At 41.1% G+C, this 22,487-nt stretch overlaps 1 protein-coding gene and 3 non-coding genes across 4 annotated transcripts in view; 1 reads left to right on the plus strand and 3 right to left on the minus strand.

Moving 5' to 3' along the window:
• LOC120568208 (contactin-associated protein-like 4) overlaps nt 1-22,487 on the plus strand; it is a 207,526-nt gene that overhangs the window by 107,608 nt on the left and 77,431 nt on the right. The window contains exons 7-10 of the mRNA XM_039815567.1: nt 2,064-2,204; nt 5,817-6,087; nt 7,950-8,093; nt 10,382-10,553. Of these exons, the coding sequence (XP_039671501.1) occupies nt 2,064-2,204; nt 5,817-6,087; nt 7,950-8,093; nt 10,382-10,553 (728 nt within the window). The remainder of the gene's footprint in view (nt 1-2,063; nt 2,205-5,816; nt 6,088-7,949; nt 8,094-10,381; nt 10,554-22,487) is intronic.
• On the minus strand, nt 12,292-12,374 carry trnal-uaa. Its single transcript has one exon. It is a non-coding gene; the product is annotated as a tRNA-Leu (tRNA).
• On the minus strand, nt 16,435-16,517 carry trnal-caa. Its single transcript has one exon. It is a non-coding gene; the product is annotated as a tRNA-Leu (tRNA).
• Nucleotides 17,076-17,158, minus strand: trnal-uaa. The gene has a single exon. It is a non-coding gene; the product is annotated as a tRNA-Leu (tRNA).

Raw genomic sequence — 22,487 nt, forward strand, 5'->3', positions numbered from 1 at the left:
TTTCAGCTGGACTTGTAGACCTGGGGCCTGTTTCACAAAACCAAGATAAAGGATTAAGCCGGGATTTCCCAGTTATCCTGGATGAATTTAGCCTTGATTCGGTTTCATGAAAGCGGAGGCAAATAAATCACCATGGAGATTTATTCTGTGCAGCTAGCCTGCTCCTGACCAGGCTAACAGCCAGGATTTATTTAATCCTGGAGCCTTTTCTGATCACCCAGCAGTGGTTTTACCCTGTTGTTATTATCAGCCTGGATTAAAATACAACAGGTGCATATTGCTGTTCATTTAACTACTAATATTATTTAAAGTTGTGACCATTATTTGTTATTAAATAATTATTCATGTGACAGTCATTGTTACTGTTATATTGCTGTATGAAGACTGCTGTTCATATTGTTGTTAGAACTTTGATGAATATATTATGGCAGTTGTTGAGATAATTAGAAAAGGCTGATAACATTTCAAATGTGTTTTAAATGAAGTCTGTTACTAAGGGCAATACATACAATGCTTTACATTTCTATAGTTGACCAATGCCCTTGAATTATTTTAGTTGATTAATTTTGTTTTAAATTCTTTAACAATAAGGATCATGTTTGTTCCTCTTCCATGTACATTGTATTTGGCATTCTTAGCACACAATTTATGTTGTCCAGTAAACTGGGACTATAATTTGGGAGGATTGTACAATTTTAAGAACATATCCTAATTGTACAATCCTCCCAAATGATAGTCTTAGTTCACTGCACCAGTAACTATCTAGTGATGTAGGCTACTGTACATTCATGTAACAACAGGGAGAGGACACCTCAATGGTTTTTGACCTTATATATTGCTGGGGGGAAATAACTGATGAATATACTCTGTTCCATTCATGTTTACAGTGTGCATGGAATTTATCACTTAATTATCGTTATAGTTTCTAGATTTTAGAGTCCAATTTTTTCAGTGTCTTTATTTTCTATGTCCATACATATGGGGGAGTAAGGCATATAATATGTAGAGAAGGAAACTCGTCCTCTATAAAAAAATTAAAATAAAACAAACGCAAAAAAAAGTGTGGCAGATAATAGCGGACAGACTGAATGATTTATCTAAAAATATACATTTATGAAATACTGCTCTTAACTGAAAGCATTCAATGAGTCACTGTCATTTGCAAAAACGAACAGTTGTACACTTTGCATTAAAAGCGAGCAGTGGAAGTTAATATGACTTAGAAAACTTATATTGTAGCCCGTGAGAGAGAGGGAGAGGAACAGAGTGAAAGAGATATTTACGCTTCATATTCTAGCGTTATAGAAAATTGATTTTCATGGTAAATTTCCTGAGTAACATTATCTTCTGCTCACTTTTAAGGCAAAGAGTACAACTATTAATGTGTGCAAATGATTAGTAGCCTAATCCTTGAATGGAATGATTATGACGGCTTCAAATCAGAGCCGTGGTCAGTTAATGTATATATTTAGGCTACAATTACGCATTCAGTCGGTCCGTGATCGTCTGCCTCGCTTTCTCTCGCTGTTTCATTACAGCGGCCGTGTTTCTTTTCTTTTAATACAAATAATGTGTTTCACGTCGTCATACTTCCACAAGAAGCTGCTGCTCACTCTGTATGAAGTATGTACAATGCGTATTCTCCATTTTGGCATCAGTAAATCTGTGATCGACCTCGCGGTCTTTTGAGGAAAGCCGTGGACGCACATCTATCTGAATGACTTCAGCCTGGCTCGACCTAGTCGCTTCCCTTCAGCCTGGCTTGGCCTTCGTGAAACGCACCAAGCCAGGATGCACAGATTAGACTAGGTCAAGCCTCGCTGTATCAGTTATCCTGGATTTATATATTCTGCTTTTGTGAAACAGGCCCCTGGAGTAAAAAGTACAATATTTCTCTCTGAAATGTAGCGGAGTAGAAGCAGAAAGTGGCATGAAAAGAAAAGACTCAAGTAAAGTACAAGTACCTCAACATTTGTACTTAAGTACAGTAGTTATTTAAATGTACATTCCACCACTGTATGTATTAATTTTCACAGCAGATATTTGTTTCCGTCCCCATACAGCTGAGTGTCGGGGCAGTCCAGAGCTCTCAGAAACCAGAAGTCTTCAAGAGGAACTTCCATGGCTGCCTTGAAAACCTGCTGTTCAACGACCTCAACCTGATAGACTTAGCTAAACACAACGACCACCACGTTACTGTAGTGGTAAGTACACTTTTACCATGAAAGCCCGCTACTGGTACATGTTCTTGTTTTGACTTTCCTTAGTGGTGAAAGCTTATTGTCTAGCGCTGGGTACTGAATTTAATAAGTTTTAGGCACCGACCGAATTGCCTCTAAAGTATTGAGTATCAAAAAAATGCCTCGTCATACCAAATTTCTATCCCTAAGGAGCAAATCTCATCAAAGTCAGTGAGCCAATAAGCATGCAGCATGCTTCTACCAAGATCTAACAATGTCTGTGATTGGCTGTCTAACGTTACACGTTGTAGTGACACGCAGGAAAAACTCTACGTTACACAGAGACGGCTCATGTTGTAGGAGCTGGAAAAATAAATAAAAAGATTTGTGCCATAATGTGTAATGTTGTAATTGAAATTGAAATTGAAATTAAAGTGCTCATATTATGCTTTTTGGCTTTTTCCCTTTCCTTTATTGTGTTAAATATCTTTTTTGTGCATGTTATAGGTTTACAAAGTGAAAAAGCCCAAAGTCCCCCCCAAAGGGACTTACCATCTCCAACAGAAACTGCTCCAAACAGCTCTGTTGTAGTCCAGCCTTTACTTCAGAGACAAACGTGGTCACGTTGGAACACACGTTATAATGCTCGCCTAGCTGCTAGCATGGCACGCCCTCATACTCTGCTTCTGACTGGCTAGTAGTCCTTACCTAGGTACTGTCAGGGCACGCCCTCATACTCTGCTTCTGACTGGCTAGTAGTCCTTACCTAGCTACTGTCAGGGCACGCCCTCATACTCTGCTTCTGACTGGCTAGTAGTCCTTACCTAGGTACTGTCAGGGCACGCCCTCATACTCTGCTTCTGACTGGCTAGTAGTCCTTACCTAGCTACTGTCAGGGCACGCCCTCATACTCTGCTTCTGACTGGCTAGTAGTCCTTACCTAGCTACTGTCAGGGCACGCCCTCATACTCTGCTTCTGACTGGCTAGTAGTCCTTACCTAGCTACTGTCAGGGCACGCCCTCATACTCTGCTTCTGACTGGCTAGTAGTCCTTACCTAGGTACTGTCAGGGCACGCCCTCATACTGAAAATCAGCATAATATGAGCACTTTAAAACTAATGGATTTCATAAAGATGGTATCGGTAAAAAAGTATCGTATCAGGAACCGGTATCGAAGTCACGGCATTGGTATCGGTACCGGTATTGACATATTTTGAAGCCCTACTAATAGTCACTTGCAAATGCTCCATTTTGTTTATACGCTTCTGGGGAGTGAATAGGTCAGAGCTAGGGGTATCACTAGAGGCCCCATGATACGATATTATCACGATACTTATGTCACGATACGGTGTTATAGCCATTTTAATTATATTGCAATATTCTTCGATATATTGCAAGTTACTACCTGATTTCCAATTTCAAATGATGTCCCAAAGGAAAACTTTGTCAACATCTGTTTTATCTAAAGAGAAACGTTTCTCTGTTTGTTCGTCTTACGATCTAGTGGACTGAAAAAGCTAATTATTTAATTATTTCAGTACTAAAAAGTTAAATTCTCATGTGAAAATTCTACAATAAAAGATCAATTCTTGTGGCCAGGGATAGCTCGGTTGGTAGGGCAGGCGCACATATGTAGAGGTCTGCTCCTCGACACAGCGGCCGAGGGTTCGGCCCCTCCCCTAGTCAGAGCCTAAATGGCAAAAATCAACACTGCACATACCCTCTTCAGATATATAACAGTATTGATCAGTTAAAAGATGAGCTCAAAAGGGTAGGTCCATGGGAAATACAAGCATACAAATCTTTTGTGGCACCACATAGATGTGTTATTTATTCCTCTAAAGTGACGATGACAGAACACTTAAATCATTTGGGGGGGGGGGGAGCACAGAGCTTTGATGTTCAGCCTCTCCGACTCTCTGGGCTCTGAGCGTTTTTATCTGGGAGAGAATGCAGCATCAATAGCAGCAGCTGTGCCACCTCAAATAAAATCTGCAGACTATTTTTGGCCCTGCAAAAGCTGATACAAGATTGTGCTTTGTGTTGTGTGTGACTATTGCTAGAGGTGCTAACAAACACCATAAGGACACAGGCTAAGACTCTACTGAAGCTTCTCCAATGCTAACCAAACCCTAACACATCGGCGCCGGCAGCCGTAAACCTCACTGTGTGTCCATTTGTTGTCTGTGAGACGTGAAACGCATCTAATGAGAACAACGCGTAAATGCACACAGGAGCAGCAGCCGACAGCAGCTCTGCTCTGCTCTCTGCTCTGTTCACAGTAATCGTTGTCTCGTTAATTATACCTTATTTCACCAACAACCCATTCACTATCAATCAAATCATTTATTTTTTCGGACTCGATCCGTAGATAAACTGGTTGCTGGATGCTGCGTATCGCTAAACCCTCGGACGTTATTCATATCTCCGTACAGGATCGCTGACAGCTGGGGCCCTAATCCTCTGCCGTATTACTGTAACGTAGCCTTTCAAACAGGAAAAGCCAACAGTTTTGCCATATTACGATATCCAAAATCTAAGAGGATATCTAGTCTCATATCACGATATCAATATACAGTAGTATTTATATATTCCCCAGCCCTGTGTGTGTGTATGTTTACATGCAGCTGTGTCCATACATGTTGCCATCCTTAGAGCACCAGAGAGAAATCATGTGGATGATGTTGCTAACGAGCTGCTAGGTGTTTAGCAATGCTGATGAGCGCCTAACGAGGATAGTGAGCGATGAGAGGTCAAAGGAGAAGAGACTTTCAGTCATGCTTCCTTGTCTTCTCCATTAGGACCTTTAGATGTTTCTACAGCGACAATAAGTGGACCCAGCTCAGTGGAGAGCAACCGTTTCTAATAAATGGCCTCTCATTACAGTAAAGGACCGGAGCACGGAGAAGCCGAGATAGAAAAAGGTTCAGAGAATCACATGCATGGCTGAATATCTAATAGCGACTATTAGCTATAGTCCTTTTTAATATAGAGACCACTTTTGGCCATTCTTAAAGGTATGATAACAAAATGAAGTAGAGCCTTAAATGATGTATGTGTGTGTAAGGGTGCGAGGGGGATTTTGGGTGTGCCTCGTGTGTGTTAGTGAATGGCTTTTGGGGGATTTTATGGTGCACTTTTTGCTTTTATATTTTGCAGTGGCGCAGCATCCTCCGCCATGTACGTCCATATATCACGTTAACAGCTCTACAAAGGGCTTTTAGATGTCATCTGTGTTTCCGGAGCATTATAAAGATAGCGGGGTGATATTGCCAACAGAGAGCTGGGACTGTAATATATTACTGCAACGGACCTGCTGTCATTACCACTACTCAAAACAATGGGCCGCAACAGAGAAGTCTATATCGTCCCATTCACACACATACCCAGCTCCCTCCACGCTTCTGAATTGGCTGACATTGGTATTTCTCAGTTTGGAGGAGACTTGCTGATGAGATGATAGCGACAGAGGTCACACATCGGCACGCCCTCTGCAACTGATTAATATTCATGTTTGATGTTGTTTTTATCTCTCTAGTAATCATGTTTCTGTGCCGCCTCCTCTCTCTCTCTCTCTCTTTCTCTCTCTCTCTCTCTCTCTCTCTCTCTCTCCACTCTGCATCTCTCTCTCTCAGGGCAATGTGACCTTTTCGTGTGCTGAGTCGCTTTCCGTCGCCGTGACGTTCCCCGGCCCCCAGAGCTTCCTCCAGTTGCCAGGGCCGGCGGCGGCGTCCTCGTCCGGGGGCGTGTCCGTTGGGTTCCAGTTCAGGACGTGGAACAAGGCGGGGCTTCTGCTCACCTTTGAGCTGCCTCAGGAAGGGGGCGTGGTCTGGCTGTACCTGAGTGAGGCCAGACTGCGGCTACAGATCCATAAGGCTGGCAGGGCGCTGCTGGAGCTCACTAGAGGTCAGTCTATAGGTCAATTTATGCTTCTGTGTTAAATCGTCACCGTGGTACGTGGAGATGCGGACCCTATGCCGAAGCCTGACGTGCACTGCTCAAAAAATAAAACTACACATCACGGCGACGCAGACAGCAACAACTGTGTTTGGTCCGGTCGGCCGTGGCGTGGACTACTCATTTCCTGGTTCTCTTTCTCCATAAACAACATGAGATCAAGGAGAGGGTTAACTTTTCCTTCTACAATATTTCCCACCGTGGTCAGAAAGAACAGGGGAGACACTTTGTTTCCAGTGTTGGGAGTAACGCGTTACAAAAGTAACGCAATTAGAGTAATGTATTCCTTTTTGCTGTAACGCAGTAATATAACGCATTAATAATAAAATGTCGGTAATGTTTTACCCGTTACAATCCCAGTAACATGAGTTACAACACATTTTAACCCGACATTTAGTGGTGTTTGTTTTTTTAAGAATTCACCATACATTTGTGAGTGTTATTTCCTGTTGCTGTATTCGATGGTTGAGATGACTGCAGAGACAGATACATTTGCGACATGGACATTATTTTCAGGAGTTTTTGTGTTGAAGCGAGCTATCAGTGTTCCCGTGGTCAGAGCCAGAACCAGAGACAGTAGGCTAGAGACATCCGGGTCCTGTCAGTGTTCCCATGGTCAGAACCAGAACCAGAGACAGTAGGCTAGGGACATCCGGGTCCTGTCAGTGTTTCCGTGGTCAGAGCCAGAACCAGAGACAGTAGGCTAGAGACATCCGGGTCCTGTCAGTGTTCCCGTGGTCAGAACCAGAACCAGAGACAGTAGGCTAGGGACATCTGGGTCCTGTCAGCGTTCCCGTGGTCAGAACCAGAACCAGAGACAGTAGGCTAGGGACATCTGGGTCCTGTCAGCGTTCCCGTGGTCAGAGCCAGAACCAGAGACAGTAGGCTAGGGACATCTGGGTCCTGTCAGTGCCGACAGCAATGTCCCCCAGCAACAGACAGATAACAACATGTCGGGAATTAATGTTTAGTCTTGCTACACGTAATATCATTACATTATATCAGCGGTGGAAAGTAACTATACCGACGGCTACTTCGATTCAGTTGTAAGATGCTTTTTATTGAGTATTTTCATTTTCTCCTACTTATTAGGTTACTTCTAGTCCACCACAATTCAGAGTCAAGAAGGCTATTGTACATTTTACTTAACTATTTATTTTATAGCTTTAGATACTTTGCAGCTTCAGATTAATAATACAAAATAATATTAATACATGATGATGTATTAAAGTGGATGAAGATGAAACTTTGTTTCCGTGGTGAAATTCACAAGCTACCTACCAAGTCAAACTTCTGCTTTTATTTTGGTGAAAGTAACTCAAAAGTAACGCAAAAGTAGTGTGAAGCATTACACTTCAGTAATATTGTAATATAACTAATTACTCTCAAATGACAGTAACTAGTAATCAATTATGTATTACATTTTGGAAGTAACTTGCCCAACACGTTTGTTTCTATGACTCTAGAGACGCTACTCGCTCCGAAGCTAATCGCTGTCACTCTCTCACTCGCTCTTCCACACTATTCTCTTAAAGAGATCGACACACACACCAACGCACAAGTATAGACTTCAGGCCACTTACGTAGGCTACGGCATAAGCTCTACATAGAGCCTCCACACAACCCCTTAACTGCCTATAAGATTCATTTCTAACCCCTTACCTCTGATTACCACTGGCTAAAAGCTATATTAGCCTTACACCCTACCTATAGCTAATCTAAACCTCAACCCTAACCCTAACCCTTTTTGTAAACATTGTAAAATGCTAAATGAATGAAAATGCATATGTATTATGACGATGTTTTCCCAGGTTCAGCTCTGAATGACGGTCAGTGGCATGCGGTGGAGCTGAACTCCACGCGAGGTCACGTGACCATCGCCGTGGATGGAGAAGGAGGAGGCGTCGCTCATGCCAGCTACTCTGTCACTGCAGGGAATCGCCTCTTCTTTGGTGGTAAGAGTGAAATCAAATCATGTCAAAGGTGTCAAACTGTAGAAGGTGGCAGTCACTGAGCTTCTGCACCAAACTGAAACCGAGCATACATCAGTATTCAACAGGAGGTTTTGCTACACTGGATCATTCCAAATAAATTTTGCACTAGGTCTGTGTTAGTTTAGTTATATTTCAATTTTGAATTAAAGCTCGACGCAATTGTTTAAGACCGACGCAGTGGCGTGCTGGTCTTACAGGGAGGTGTTATCAGGTGCATTCTGGGTGTATTACTGTCTTGAGGCAGCGGGAAGTGATGGCACCATTGACCAACAAAATCCTGGTCTAAAGTGAATAACGCAGCATTTCATTGTTATTTTTAACAGCAAATTAGTCAAATGCACCTAGGCTCATGCACAGCGCGTGCACACTATGCTTGTTACACACAGACACACACACAGGGATGCGCAGCAGCACACAAACTTGCAAAAGATTGCAAATAAATATATTACGGTCCATCATAATAGCAATGCGCCAAGGTACAAACGCGCCTGGCTTTTAAAGGGAATGGGAGACGATCTCTGATTGGTTTATTGCATGTTACGCCCAAAACACACCTATGAATTAATGAAGACACTAAGTACAACCCTTGTGCCCGGCACACAGACCCTTTTTTCCTCCGTCAAACTAGCAAAAGTGGATTTGGACACGCCCTAAATGCAGGCCACAAGAACAAATTAGGTTTTGTTTTTGTTGTTGTTGGGTCACTTTTACTCACGACATGCTAACGGCAACATAGGATTCCATTCACTACGCTAAGCTAAGCTAGCGGTGGCGCTGCAGGACTAAGACAATGCATGCACTGAGACAAAAATGTGTTTGCCCACCTATATAAATATAGAGGAGATGTTGAATAACCCTATTTCAACAAACGGTGGCATGTTCCTTTAACTGTGTCTCTATTCATATACAAAACAACTACTATCTTTTCTGACTACTCCTTTAAAATGGAAACTATAGTTACAGTAAGCACAGTAATCATCTAGCCTGACTGCTTAACTATGGTTTTATTACAGTAAGTCATATTTGCCCTGAAAATGTGTATTAGTATTTGAAACATTTTTATATATTGTATAGTACAGTTGGAGTCGTCAACACTCTGCTGTACTGTTGTGTGTGCACTGAGCCCAGTTTAGCTCCTGGCTGTTTTATAATGAATGTTATAAGTCTGATTTTTCTTTCCCTCGCTCTTTTTTTTTTTTTTTTTTTTCTCTCTCTCTCTCTCTTATATCTCCTCTCATTTCTCTTTACTCTGTTCTTGTATAATAATGCTGCCCCTTCCTTTCTCTCTCATCTGTCTCCTTCTGTTTTCTGTCCTCTCTTCAGTCTTTCCAGTCTTTTTTTCTTTTCTGCTCCATATGTTTCTTTCTCCACTTGCTTCCTCACTGCTTCCTTTTCTTAAATCTCATCTCTTTTCTCCCCTTTTTTTTTTCCCGCCGTGTTGCGGTCCAGGATGTTATTTACTGCCTTAGTCTTCTTATCATACCGCACAGACACATTTACACTAGCTCCTTTTCCACATTAAATTGACTACTGGTATATTCATTTGATTAGGGCTTGGCCTCTATTTGCATTATTCCAGCCATTGGAAAATACAGAAAAGAAAGCAAAAAAATATATATATATATATTATTATTATTATTATTATTATTATTATTATTACATAATATAACATATAAATGTGTAAGAATTACAGACGGTTGAGATAAAAAAATGAATTGTGATGCAGTTTTTAAGCATCCCAAGGCGTAATGTAAAGATTTCACTTCTTTGACTTCAAATGTCACCACGTCTTCTTTTTTTGACGAGATTCTTTCTATCTTTCTATCTATTTCATTTTTGTTATTTAAGATAAAGTAAAATCTCAGTGTCACTTTTGCTCGGACAACACATCTGTTGCACAGTGTATAGAAAGAAAGGAATATTTTTCAGTCATTTGTCTGCAGCTCATTCTGTTACCAAAAATCGTGAAAATTGTATTGTCAACTCACAAAGTCAAATCCTGAATCGAATCGAGAGCTGAGTGTATCGTCACATCCCTACCATTACCTAAACCCAAAGTAACCAGCACAGTGCGTTGTATTTCACGTTTGCTCTGATGCATCTTCCAATTCTATAAATAGTATCCATAATACTATAGCTCTCTTGGCTTCTGCTTAAAGCCCATCACTGTTTTATATCCCTGCTGTCATGTCTCTCCCTGTACAGTCTTTCTGTTGTCGTGATAACTTCTTCTTTGCTTCCCTGCTCAGGTTGTCCTGCTGAAGAGGAGAGTCAGGAATGTAAAAACCCCTTCAACATCTTCCAGGGCTGCATGCGTCTACTCAGTGTGGACAACCAGCCAGTGGACCTGATGAAGGTGCAGCAAAGACTGCTGGGAAATTACAGCCACCTCCAGATTGACATGTGTGGCATCATTGACAGGTCAGAACCCCCCCAAAACCTATCTCACTGGTCTCCCATGGAATCATGTTACCCTCTCTGCCATTTCTGAGGCCCCATTTACATTGCTACATTTTGGTTTTAAAGTGCACATATTATGCTCATTTTCAGGTTCATAATTGTATTTAGAGGTTATATCAGAATAGGTTTACATGGTTTAATTTTTAAAACACACCATATTTTTGTTGTACTACACATTGCTGCAGCTCCTCTTTTCACCCTGTGTGTTGAGCTCTCTGTTTTAGCTACAGAGTGAGGCATCGTACTTCTGTTCTATCTTTGTTGGGAGTTGCACATGCTCAGTACCTAGGTAAGGACTACTAGCCAGTCAGAAGCAGAGTATGAGGGCATGCCCTGACCGTAGCTAGGTAAGGACTACTAGCCAGTCAGAAGCAGAGTATGAGGGCGTGCCCTGACAGTACCTAGGTAAGGACTACTAGCCAGTCAGAAGCAGAGTATGAGGGCGTGCCCTGACAGTAGCTAGGTAAGGACTACTAGCCAGTCAGAAGCAGAGTATGAGGGCGTGCCCTGACAGTACCTAGGTAAGGACTACTAGCCAGTCAGAAGCAGAGTATGAGGGCGTGCCATGCTAGCAGCTAGGCGAGCATTATAACGTGTGTTCCAAAGTGACCACGTTTGTCTCTGAAGTAAAGGCTGGACTACAATAGAGCTGTTTGGAGCAGTTGGTGAACAGTGTTTTCTGTTGGAGATGGTAAGTCCCTTTGGGGGGGACTTTGGGCTTTTTCACTTTGTAAACCTATAACGTGCACAAAAAAGATATATAACACAATAAAGGAAAGGGAAAAAGCCAAAAAGCATAATATGAGCAACATATTCCTGTATACTGGGCATAAACAGGAGGCAGCATGTAGACTCCGCCCGTTGCTGGTAGTTGCCTTGGTAACGTTAGTGGCTTAGAGAACGAGACGTCATGACCCAATCAGGTGGCTAAACGTTGGCGCCAAACCAAAACAGTCAGAAGTGTTTCCAAATGTCTCCGGTTTAGGGGCTCGGAAACGCCAGAGCAGGGGGAATGAGAGGGGGAAACATAGGAAAAGATTTGTTTTTAAACCAAAACGTAGCAATATAAATGTAGCCTGAGACACTAATGCAGAAGTGCTTACGCTTGTATTCCTTAGATAAAGTAAGTTGTAGTTCTAACCACAATTTGTCATTGTTGTCATTGTTTACAGCCCCAAGCTTGAGGAATATAGTTTAGGGGTTCCTGGTGTTCAGCATAAAACATTTAGCTCAGATTTACATAGTTTTTCCGCATAATGGGGTGCAGTTTTTGAGATACGTATATATGTATATTTATATCTCTGTTGGTTGGTGGGTGTGTCAGGGTAAAAGAAAACAAACAGCTGTAATCCTAAACCTTAGGACTCCTAGGTTTTTGGTCTGAGAGTAGTTTACAAAGCATTGTCAGTGAGCTGCTGCAGGTATTGTCTCATCACGTCAATGTTTCGCTGAAGTAGACTGATAATGAACTTCTAATCGTTATTTTGTTGGTGGCCCTTTTATAAGGATTCAATCAGCTCACTAACAAGTCAACACAATCCAATTACACTGGAAAACTCTGCTTCTTACTAAAAGCTGCTGTTTGCCAGAAACTCTTAGTTAGGAAACTTTTGTGCCATTAAGGAAGACTCATAATATATGACATATAACACTGAGCTCACATCACTTCCTGCAACTGGCACAGTTACGCTAACTTCCATACCAGGAGTGGGGTTTGAACCCACGAGGGCATTAGCCCATTGGATCTTAAGTCCAACGCCTTAACCACTCGGCCATCCTGGTACTGCTGTGTGGGTGAATCATTGCACAGATAACCTCACAAGGAGGCATAAATACTAGGAATGGAATTTGAATCCATGAGGGTGCGTTCTTGACATATTCTTGGTTAGTTTGTGCGTACACTACAAGACAAGACTAAAGTCTGACACCATCTCACATCTAAAGACAACCATCTCACATTTAACGTTAAAGATTGTCATAATATGTAAAGAATGGAGATCTTGCAGGCTCACACATTGTAAGACTACAACTAGACTTGTGTATGCAGATGAATGTCTCCAGTACCCAGAGGTACAGATCGCTTCAGAAGGGTTGAAAATCAGCAATTTCTCTAGCTCAGCGTCAGAGCAACCATAAACAACACTGGCTCTAGCTGTTTGCTGCTTCCTGTTTGGTGCTTCCTGTTTGGTGCTGGAGGGTAGTGATGGCCAAATGAAGCTTCATGAAGCATTGTCTTTATTTTCTGAGCCCACTAGATGGCCTTAGGCCTTAAAACCAAGCGCGCCATCTAGTGGGCTCAGAAAATAAAGAAAATGGTTCACGAAGCTTCATTTGGAGAGCACCCATTGGTTGTTGACAACGTTCACGCGATTTAACTTCACTACCAAGACTTCAAACTTAGGATAATATCAAACATGTTTGATTTTGTCTGAACGTCCAGACGGGAGGAAGACTGACTGGGACTGAGCTTCATGACCACCTTACACCAATTGATGGAGACGACGGGAGCGCGCCAACTATTCCCATATTGGAAATTAGTCTTCGGTGGAATCGCTTGAAAAGTCGTTTGGTGTAAGGTTGGCATAACATGTTTATCTTGAATGACCAATGATTGATAAAGTGCCACAGTGTTCTCTGAGAGGCTGTGAAACAACCATCAGCAATAAATGTAGCACCATGCAAGAAATGAAAGGAAATCATATCTGTGCACATCTCATCCTCATACACAAGGAGTGAGTTTTGAACCCACTAGGGCATATGCCCATTGGATCTGAAGTTCTTTTTAACCACTCTTCCATCGTGGTTATTTTCCTATATCCTGCCACTGGATACAGAGACTAATAGCTGGGGTCGTGCTCTGTCTTTGTTTTATGATCCAACTTTATATGAGACACATCTGTGAAATGTAATTTTTCTTTTCTTTGACTTTTTGGCACAATAATTTATTTGTGAAGTGAAGCGGTGTTGTTGAGTGTTACATCAAGGAAAATAAGAAACACACAAGCACAAATAATCAAAATGTTGCACTCACACTCAGTATTTCCATTATGGAAGGGAGAATTATTGTTCAGTGGAGACCTGAGGTGTGACATAATCACTGACAGCCCTGTTACATATCGTAACAAAAACTCTACTTTTTTTCCTCACTCATCTTTTCTCACCAGCTGTTTAATAATAAATGCTATTCTCACTTGTGTTTCTTCCTTTTTACATTATTTATCAGCTTTGATCGAGCCTGTTTCAATTAGAATTACCGTGATGATATCAGTGTTATACCTGATCTTCTAATGTATTACTTTCCATTCTCTGTTAATGTCAGGAACTTTCATTCTGGTTGTAGGCATCTACGAAAGCCCTTACATTTTATCTTTTAAAGACCATGAGCCACAATGCAGGGACCTTTGTTACATGTCATTCCCCATCTCCTTCATTTCCTGTTATCTCTCTACTGTGCTATCTAGTACAGAAATAAAGACATAGTGTAATTACTGTATGCCCCATCCCCATACACATCTACAATGAAGTACACCTTACAGAGAGAGAGAGAGAAAGAGAGAGAGAGAGAGAGAGAGAGAGAGAGAGAGAGAGAGAGAGAGAGAGAGAGAGAAGCATGAAAAGACTACCTATCTTCCCATATTACCTTTCAGGTCTCTTGAAAATAATAATAATATGGATGATGGATGTCACTTCTCTAATGCAGAATTTAATTGGTGAACAACTGGAAAACATAATCTAACAAGACTAAGAGTCTACTGCCATTGTTTTGAGCCAAATGCTAATGTCAATGTGTCATCCTGAGGGAAACATGAATGAATAGGGACATTCTGTGACATTTGAATAGACCAAATGTCATGGAAATCCATCCAATAGTTGTTGAGACGTTCAACATAACCCTAACCCCAACAACAAATGTCCAAATGACCACATTTTCTGAACAATTCCAATAACCAAACGAATGGAATCGTAATTTTTTAGACAATTCCAAGTTGGAACTGGTTCTCTATGCCCAATCCTACATGGTGGTGCTAGAAAATTAGTTAGGGGATCACCAAAATCAGAAGGATTCACTCTCTGGGGACCATGAATGTCTGTTAAAAGCTGCATGGCATTCCATCCAACAGTTGTTAAGATATTTCAGTTTGGACCAAAGAGATGGTCCGACAAACTGACCAACTGTCATCGCTTCCGCTAGAGCCAAAAACAGAAGACGGTGTTATAAAAGATGATAGGAAAATATCACAATTTTCAGTTCATCTTTGATGTTTGTCATAATTTCCATTTCCATCTCCGTAAGAGTCATTTGTAGTTATCTCACATCAAGAGAGTAAGTCATGTGGAGCAGAACCAATTGCTTGCTGTCACAGTGTCATGCTAAAAAGCCCAATAAAAGGAACAATTATAACATTTATAAACCAGCAGACACACACTCATATACCCGCCTATGTGTGTATATATATATATATATATATATATATATATATATGAATACAGCTACACACACATACTAGAGAAGGAGAATCTGCGCCAGTGGGTTTAATTAAATATCCTCCTGTTTCTACATTTATTAGATTATTATCCAGCAGAATTCAGTTCTTGCACAGATCTGCAGTGGAACAGAACGAGAGCAAAATCATGGCTCCCACTGTACGCTCTCATTGTAACTCTGTTGATGAAATTTGAGGATCATGGGATATAAAGTTGAAAGGAAAATGGAATTACAGACGCAGCTTCCTAACGCTTCTCTTACCTCAGGGCAGGGTTTTAACTCTGTGTTAATGTGTCTTTGTGCAGCCATAATAGCAATGCAACCTCATTCAATGAGTGCAATATAAGAGCAGCCATGCATTTAATAGACTTGACCCATCAGTCTTGTAGCAGGGGTTGGAGTGAATCGACAGTCAGATCTAATTTACTTCAGTTCTTCACATTGCAAGCAGCATGATCAAAAAGTCAACAGAAGTCCATCCATTTCCTGTAGAGGTGAACAACTGGGGGAATGAGGGAAACAACAACCTTGTCAGCCATTAGAGCTTTAGTAACTTTTTTTTAAAGAATGAACGTCCTTTACATTCAAGCCATTGTCAAATGAGTTGCTACAAAGCTAGTTAAGACTAGGGAGATTGACTCCACAAAACTCTCTCTGTATTTCTCAGTATGGCTGTGTTAAGAAATTGGTGTTGTCCGGTGACTTTCCCGCGCAGAAACTCCAGTGAAGATAATGACCTGTTCTGAAGAGTCCAGATTTTTTCCATGTGTCCTCCCTGGCTACGTAGCAACTGCGTAGAGGAGGGGTGGGGGTGAAGCGCGATCACGGAAGACTTGTGTCATGTGGAGGCGCCGACAGGTTTGTTGTCATTACTTACAATTCCCCATTGGGGTGACAGAAACTACGCACTATAGCTTTAAAGTCTTCCAGTTCTCCACGGTTGTTCTGAAAAATGGCAGAAAACATTGGCTATTTTGCAGAGGCACCATGGCTCCGCCCAAGACGATTGTGATTGGTTTAAAGAAATGCCAATAAACCAGAGCACGTTTTTTCTCCCATCCCAGAATGCTGTGTGGACTAGCCAGACCTTCCCTTGCAGCGCTTGTAGAAGGTCTGGCCAAGCGAGGCTAATAGAGTGCAGAAATCAAGTCTATCAATCATACAGGATGATATGTTCTAAATTGCCCAGATAACACAGGGGACATCTAACCTTGTTTCTACTGAATGTTTTCAGCAAATACCCAGTCAAAAGCAGCTACAGTGGAGTTCATATTGTAGTCACTACAGATGATTGGAGGAGCTTTAACTGGGATTTTCCTCTCCTGAGTTATGGTGTTTTTTTCCAATCAAATCTCTTACCAGGAGTGGGATTTGAACCCACGAGGACATCCGTCCATTGCATCTTGAGTGCAACGCCTTAACCACTCGGCCATCCTGGTAATGTGGCTTTTCCTTCTCACTTACTGAAATGAAGTGTCACTTTAACACACAAGACTAGTTATGGTCAAATGAAGTTTCACGAACCAGTGTCTTTACTTTCTGAGCTCACTAGATGGCGCTCTCTGTTCAAAGATAAAGGTTAAATGAATGGCAATTCAATGGGATTTCAAACCCTTTGTTGAACAGAGAGCGCCATTTAGTGAGCTCAGAAAGTAAAGACACTGGTTCGCGAAGCTTCATTTGACCATCACTACTTTAAACCAATCACAATCGTCTTGGGCAACGCTAAGCTGCGGACGCAGCGAGGGTGGCTTTGCAAAATAGTTTTGGGAGAAAAAACTTGGCTAGGCTTTCTCCTGAGAACGCCCTTCAGTTGATCCAGACCAGGCGAGTAGAGACTCTGATGCTATGTGAAGTTATTATTCTATAGTGTTTTATTACCATATTTAGTACATTATGACAGATACATTGCTTACATTCTGATCGATGTTTATTCATGGGATAAACATTTTAGACACATAGCAGAAGGAGGTTTCTGCACTTGAAGATAAACACAATACCAGGAGTGGGGTTCGAACCCACGAGGACATTCGCCCATTGGATCTTAAGTCCAACGCCTTAACCACTCGGCCATCCTGGTACTGATGCAGTCAGTATTTAAAAGATCTACGGTGATCAGTTTTGAGAAAAAAATGTTTGTTGTATAATTCTCACAATAAAAGAAAAATGACCACGAGTGTGATTTGAACCCATGTGGACTTGTGTCCATTGCATTTTGAGTGCAAAGCATCACCAATATTGTTATTCAGTTACTCATGGACATTAATGACTAAATGTGACTATAGGATGGATGTTTACGGCCTAAATATGCTTTTTGTTGTTGTTGTTCAGCCTGTTTTCATGACCCATTTGTTCAAAAAGCTAGGAGAGCGGAAAGAGTTTCCTGGGGAAAACTAAAGTCTTTCACCCAGGATATGTGTGTTCCTTGGGGGTATTTTAATCCAAACCAGGATCTTTTTTTCCTAATCTTAACTAGTTGATTTGGTGCCTAATCTTAACTTTCGTCGTGGCAAAACGCTCATATTTTGTGGACTAAATTGAACCGCAATGTCCTCCGAAACGACCGGCAGCTCGCGGTGCTCTGTACCCGGCTCACAGTCACCTATTTTCAATTAACTGAATCACCAATTACCGCTGATACAACGGAGGTCCGTAGTCAGCATCACAAAGCTCTGTAGCGGCTTAAACAACTAGCGACTGCCGCCCGGCGTCATGGAGCTCGTAGCCAGCCGGCGTCACCGACCACCTGGCGGTCTCCTAATTTCATATGATATTGTACATTTTGGTGTGCAAACATTTTCGTACGATATCATATGGACCCGTACCCAAGCGCTCGCCCCTAAGGACCCTTAAGTTTGAGGATGTACAAACGAATAAGATGTTCTTACACAGACGCTGTTAGAGTTTTGTACTTTAATTTTGTACTTTAAACTTTAAATTGCTCCTATCAGTACAGTAGACTATACACTAATACTAATTTAGGCAAAACTGATCGACTGAACCTACTGTGAAACTCATCACCAGTCAAAGAGATCAGATGTCACTACTGCCAGACTGAGTTTTATTACTGTTCACCAAGACACTCATTACAGCCCTGACACACACAAACAAACACACACACACACACACACACTCACACACACACTGAATATATGTAATAAAAGAACCAAGCTATGTGTTTTATCTGCAAGGCTCCAGCGTACTCTTATATTAAAGCAGTGTAGAGATAAGCTGAGGTAAGGCTGCTGAGTCAGAGCTTTTATCGAAATAAAAGGGGGAGGCTGCAGATTCTGCACAGTCATCTATTTTCTCTTCAATATTCCTGCCAGGGTTTGGGCAAACACACACACACACACACACACACAACACTGTCACATGCATTCAAATAAGTAAACACACTCTCTAAAACATGTATTTAGGAATAAAAAGAATAAAAACATGCCGCCAAGCTTCGTAAACACCAATGACGTAAAATTGTGTTTGTGTGTGTGTGTGTGTGTGTGTGTGTGTGTGTTTGTCTCAAACCTCCTGGAGGTGCCAGCCGGTCTCGCAACAGATGGAAAGCAACCAGTGTGGATAAAAACACTGTTACTCATCGTCTTTTTCTCAGCGGAATGAGGTCCCAGGATGTCTTTGTGTCTCTCACCAGAGACACAGCAGAGCAGAGCTGTGAGCTGAGCTGTGTTACCTAAAAGTGTCCGTTTAACATCTACATAGCTATAGTTTTGCATTCATGTGCACAGGTTTTGAGGTATCTATCTGTCAGATGTCTAGCACCGCGCCCATACATGGAGTTGAATGGGATTTGTTTGTGGCACTCACAGATATTTAAATGTAGAAGAGGAAAAACGGATCTGTCCCATCATGTGTTGTTTGAATGATATAGAAAATGAGTTCCATTTTGTTTTCTATTGTCCTTTTTATTGTGAACAGCGTGATTTTTTGTTTTGTAGGATAAAAGCAGAGATTGATTTGGTAAATATGGATGATGCTCAAAGACTGAGATGGCTGTTCACACATGAAACATATAAATTAGCCAATTATCTAGATAAAGCTTGGGAGAAGAGGAAAAAAGCTCTTTGTCGAGATGATTTGTAGATGAGAATTTGTTATTTGTGTGTGGTATGTGTGTACATGTATATACATATGTGTATGTGTATATGTGTGTATATGAATATATTTGTATTCATGTATTTCTTCGAATGATTTGTATATGCGACAGGAAGATGTTTGTTAAATAATTAAATTTGTGGTGTCTTGTAATCCCATGTGGGATGGGCCAAAATGTTTGGCATGACACAGAAATAAAATATAACTAACTAACTAACTAACTAACTAACTAACAGAGAGTTGAAAAAAAAAGACAAAAATCAACAGCAACATGTCTTCAGGGTTGTCGTTACTCATGCACAGACCTCAGTTTTAATCAGAACTACTTTCTACCAAACAAATAGTCCATATGAAAACTATTGACACTGCAGATTACCCAGAAGTAATAGACTAATGAACTCATAGAACATTACATACAAAAATTGTATCACTGTAAGTCCTGTTACAGTTATGATATAATACAGTGCACATTTACAGACTGTTGCCAGTTTGTTACATGTATGCCCACCTTTAGCTAAATGTCTTGTTAAAACTGTTTTAGATTTACATGATTCCACTGATTGTTATTTTGGAAGCTGCAGTCCGTGGTGCTGCTGAGATACATTGTGTTATACTGAGTTTGAATTATATTTAGTGTATCCTTATAGATAAAAATGTCATAAGAAAAAGTGAGTTTACAATATTACATGAGATAACTTATAGGGCTTTCAAAAAAGTCAAAACTATTTGTGTCAACAGTGCAATCTAATGGTAAAAATAAACGGTAACACCAAAGGGAAAACTAGGCAACAGAGACAGGAGTGCTAACTGACATTTCCTTTAAAACTGTATGACCGATCTTTGTAGCAGTGTTAGCAGTTCAGTCCCTTCAAAGTAAAACGCTGTGTAAATGTCCTGGTCCCTGTAGCTGCATGTTTGTGTTTTATTTGCCGAGATCCACGCGACTCTGTTAGAAGAGAATCAGGACTCGCAGGTAGCTGGTTCCCTGTGTGTTTTCATCGTGCTGCAGGTTAGAAAGATTTGCAGAACCATAACTACCAAAACATGGAAAAAATGCAGTTTCTTCCCGGTTCCTTTAGTTCTGCACAGTTTTTCAAGCTTCAGGAACTGTTAGTCACGTCAACGTTCATGTCTTTACTAACAGGTTGCTTTCTTTGGTTGTAACTTCTAGTCAGTGGCGGTACAGTTCTCTTTGCGGAGGGCTCAGACTCACAATCTGATTATTGCTGGCATTTTGGACGTTGCGTTTTGCAGTTGGCGTGTTCTTCCACTGCTGACTGCAAATGTGCATACATTTTTTACTGCTGCCCACTGCATACATATATGCTTTCTAATATTTAAAGCACTCACTTTTTCTTTTAAAATGACCACCTCGGGATAGGAGTCACATTTATAGGTTGATAGGTCTGGTTTAAAAACATCTGTAAAATATGTCAGTCTGTTAAAATATAAAAATGGATTTTTTTAAATGTGAATGCTTTTTCTCCCATTGTTTTTCATTACACATGCATTTCCTGGACTACCTTGGTAGTTTCCCACCTTCAGCACCCTGTAGATCTGTTAAAGGTCCCATGACATGCTGCTTTTTGGATGCTTTTATATAGGCCTCAGTGGTCCCCTAATACTGTATCTGAAGTCTCTTTTATATAGACCTAAGTGGTCCCCTAATACTGTATCTGAAGTCTCTTTTATATCGACCTTAGTGGTCCCCTAATACTGTATCTGAAGTCTCTCTTATATAGACCTTAGTGGTCCCCTAATACTGTATCTGAAGTCTCTTTTATATAGACCTTAGTGGTCCCCTAATACTGTATCTGAAGTCTCTTTTATATAGACCTTAGTGGTCCCCTAATACTGTATCTGAAGTCTCTTTTATATAGACCTTAGTGGTCCCCTAATACTGTATCTGAAGTCTCTTTTATATAGACCTTAGTGGTCCCCTAATACTGTATCTGAAGTCTCTTTTATATAGACCTTAGTGGTCCCCTAATACTGTATCTGAAGTCTCTTTTATATAGACCTTAGTGGTCCCCTAATACTGTATCTGAAGTCCCTTTTATATAGACCTTAGTGGTCCCCTAATACTGTATCTGAAGTCTCTCTTATATAGACCTTAGTGGTCCCCTAATACTGTATCTGAAGTCTCCTTTATATAGGCCTTAGTGGTCCCCTAATACTGTATCTGAAGTCTCTTTTATATAGGCCTTAGTGGTCCCCTAATACTGTATCTGAAGTCTCTTTTATATAGACCTTAGTGGTCCCCTAATACTGTATCTGAAGTCTCTTTTATATAGACCTTAGTGGTCCCCTAATACTGTATCTGAAGTCTCTTTACCGAAATTCAGCCTTGGTGCACAATTACAACCACTAGAGCCAGTCCCACAATGAGCTTTCCTTAGGATGTGCCATTTCTGTCTGTAGCTATTGAGGAGGAGAGAGGGGGGGGCAAGGTGGAGGGTGGGGGTGTGGCCTTGACCAACTGCCGTGCTTAGCTTGTTTTAAAGCCATAATGTCTCTCTCTCTTTCTCATGGGCGGGCCAAATTCTCTGGGCGGGCAAGGGGGAGAAAGGGGAGGTAACATTTCCCCTTATGATGTCATAAAGGGCAGATTCCAGCTTGGCCCATCTGAGCTTTCATTTTCTCAAAGGCAGAGCAATCTTTCGCCATTTCTAGCCACAGGGTGACCATAGGCAAGCTGGGGGAACTCATATTAATGTTAAAAAAACCTCATAAAGTGAAGAAGTTTAATGTATCCAAGAGGTGAATGAGTGCCACAAGCCCATTTAAAGAGGTAACTTCTCCATCAAAAGACACATAAGAGGTTCTAACCTCCTCTTTTGGCATGATTGGCATGATTTACTCTTGTAAATCATGATTTACTCTTGTAAATCATGCCTACATGTGTGCTGACTCAGTCAGCAGAGATAATGAGAAAAGTTGATCTACAGGAGAATAAATAGTTGAACGCAATACAGAACACCTGAGAGCCTAACTGCATTATATTCCTTAGCTTTATATTTGGAATTGTAACCCTTTTATACATTGACGCAGAAAAAGGTAAAAATAGGTGCATCAAAATTCACCAGAATGCAGGAAATTAAGTGTTTTAATGCTCTAGATTTCTACGTCCCGCATCAAATGTGTCCCCACAAATGGATACAAACCTTTGCCTTTGGGTTGCCAGGCCAGCTGTGATTAGGCCAAATGTTTGTGCCATCTAACTAACACCTACAAACTGGCCAGCTCAAATGATCGTCTATACGTAGAGAAAGAAAAACACAAAATAAAAGTGCAACACT

Source organism: Perca fluviatilis, chromosome 11, assembly GCF_010015445.1.
Source record: "Perca fluviatilis chromosome 11, GENO_Pfluv_1.0, whole genome shotgun sequence".
In the NCBI taxonomy this organism is placed as follows: domain Eukaryota; kingdom Metazoa; phylum Chordata; class Actinopteri; order Perciformes; family Percidae; genus Perca; species Perca fluviatilis.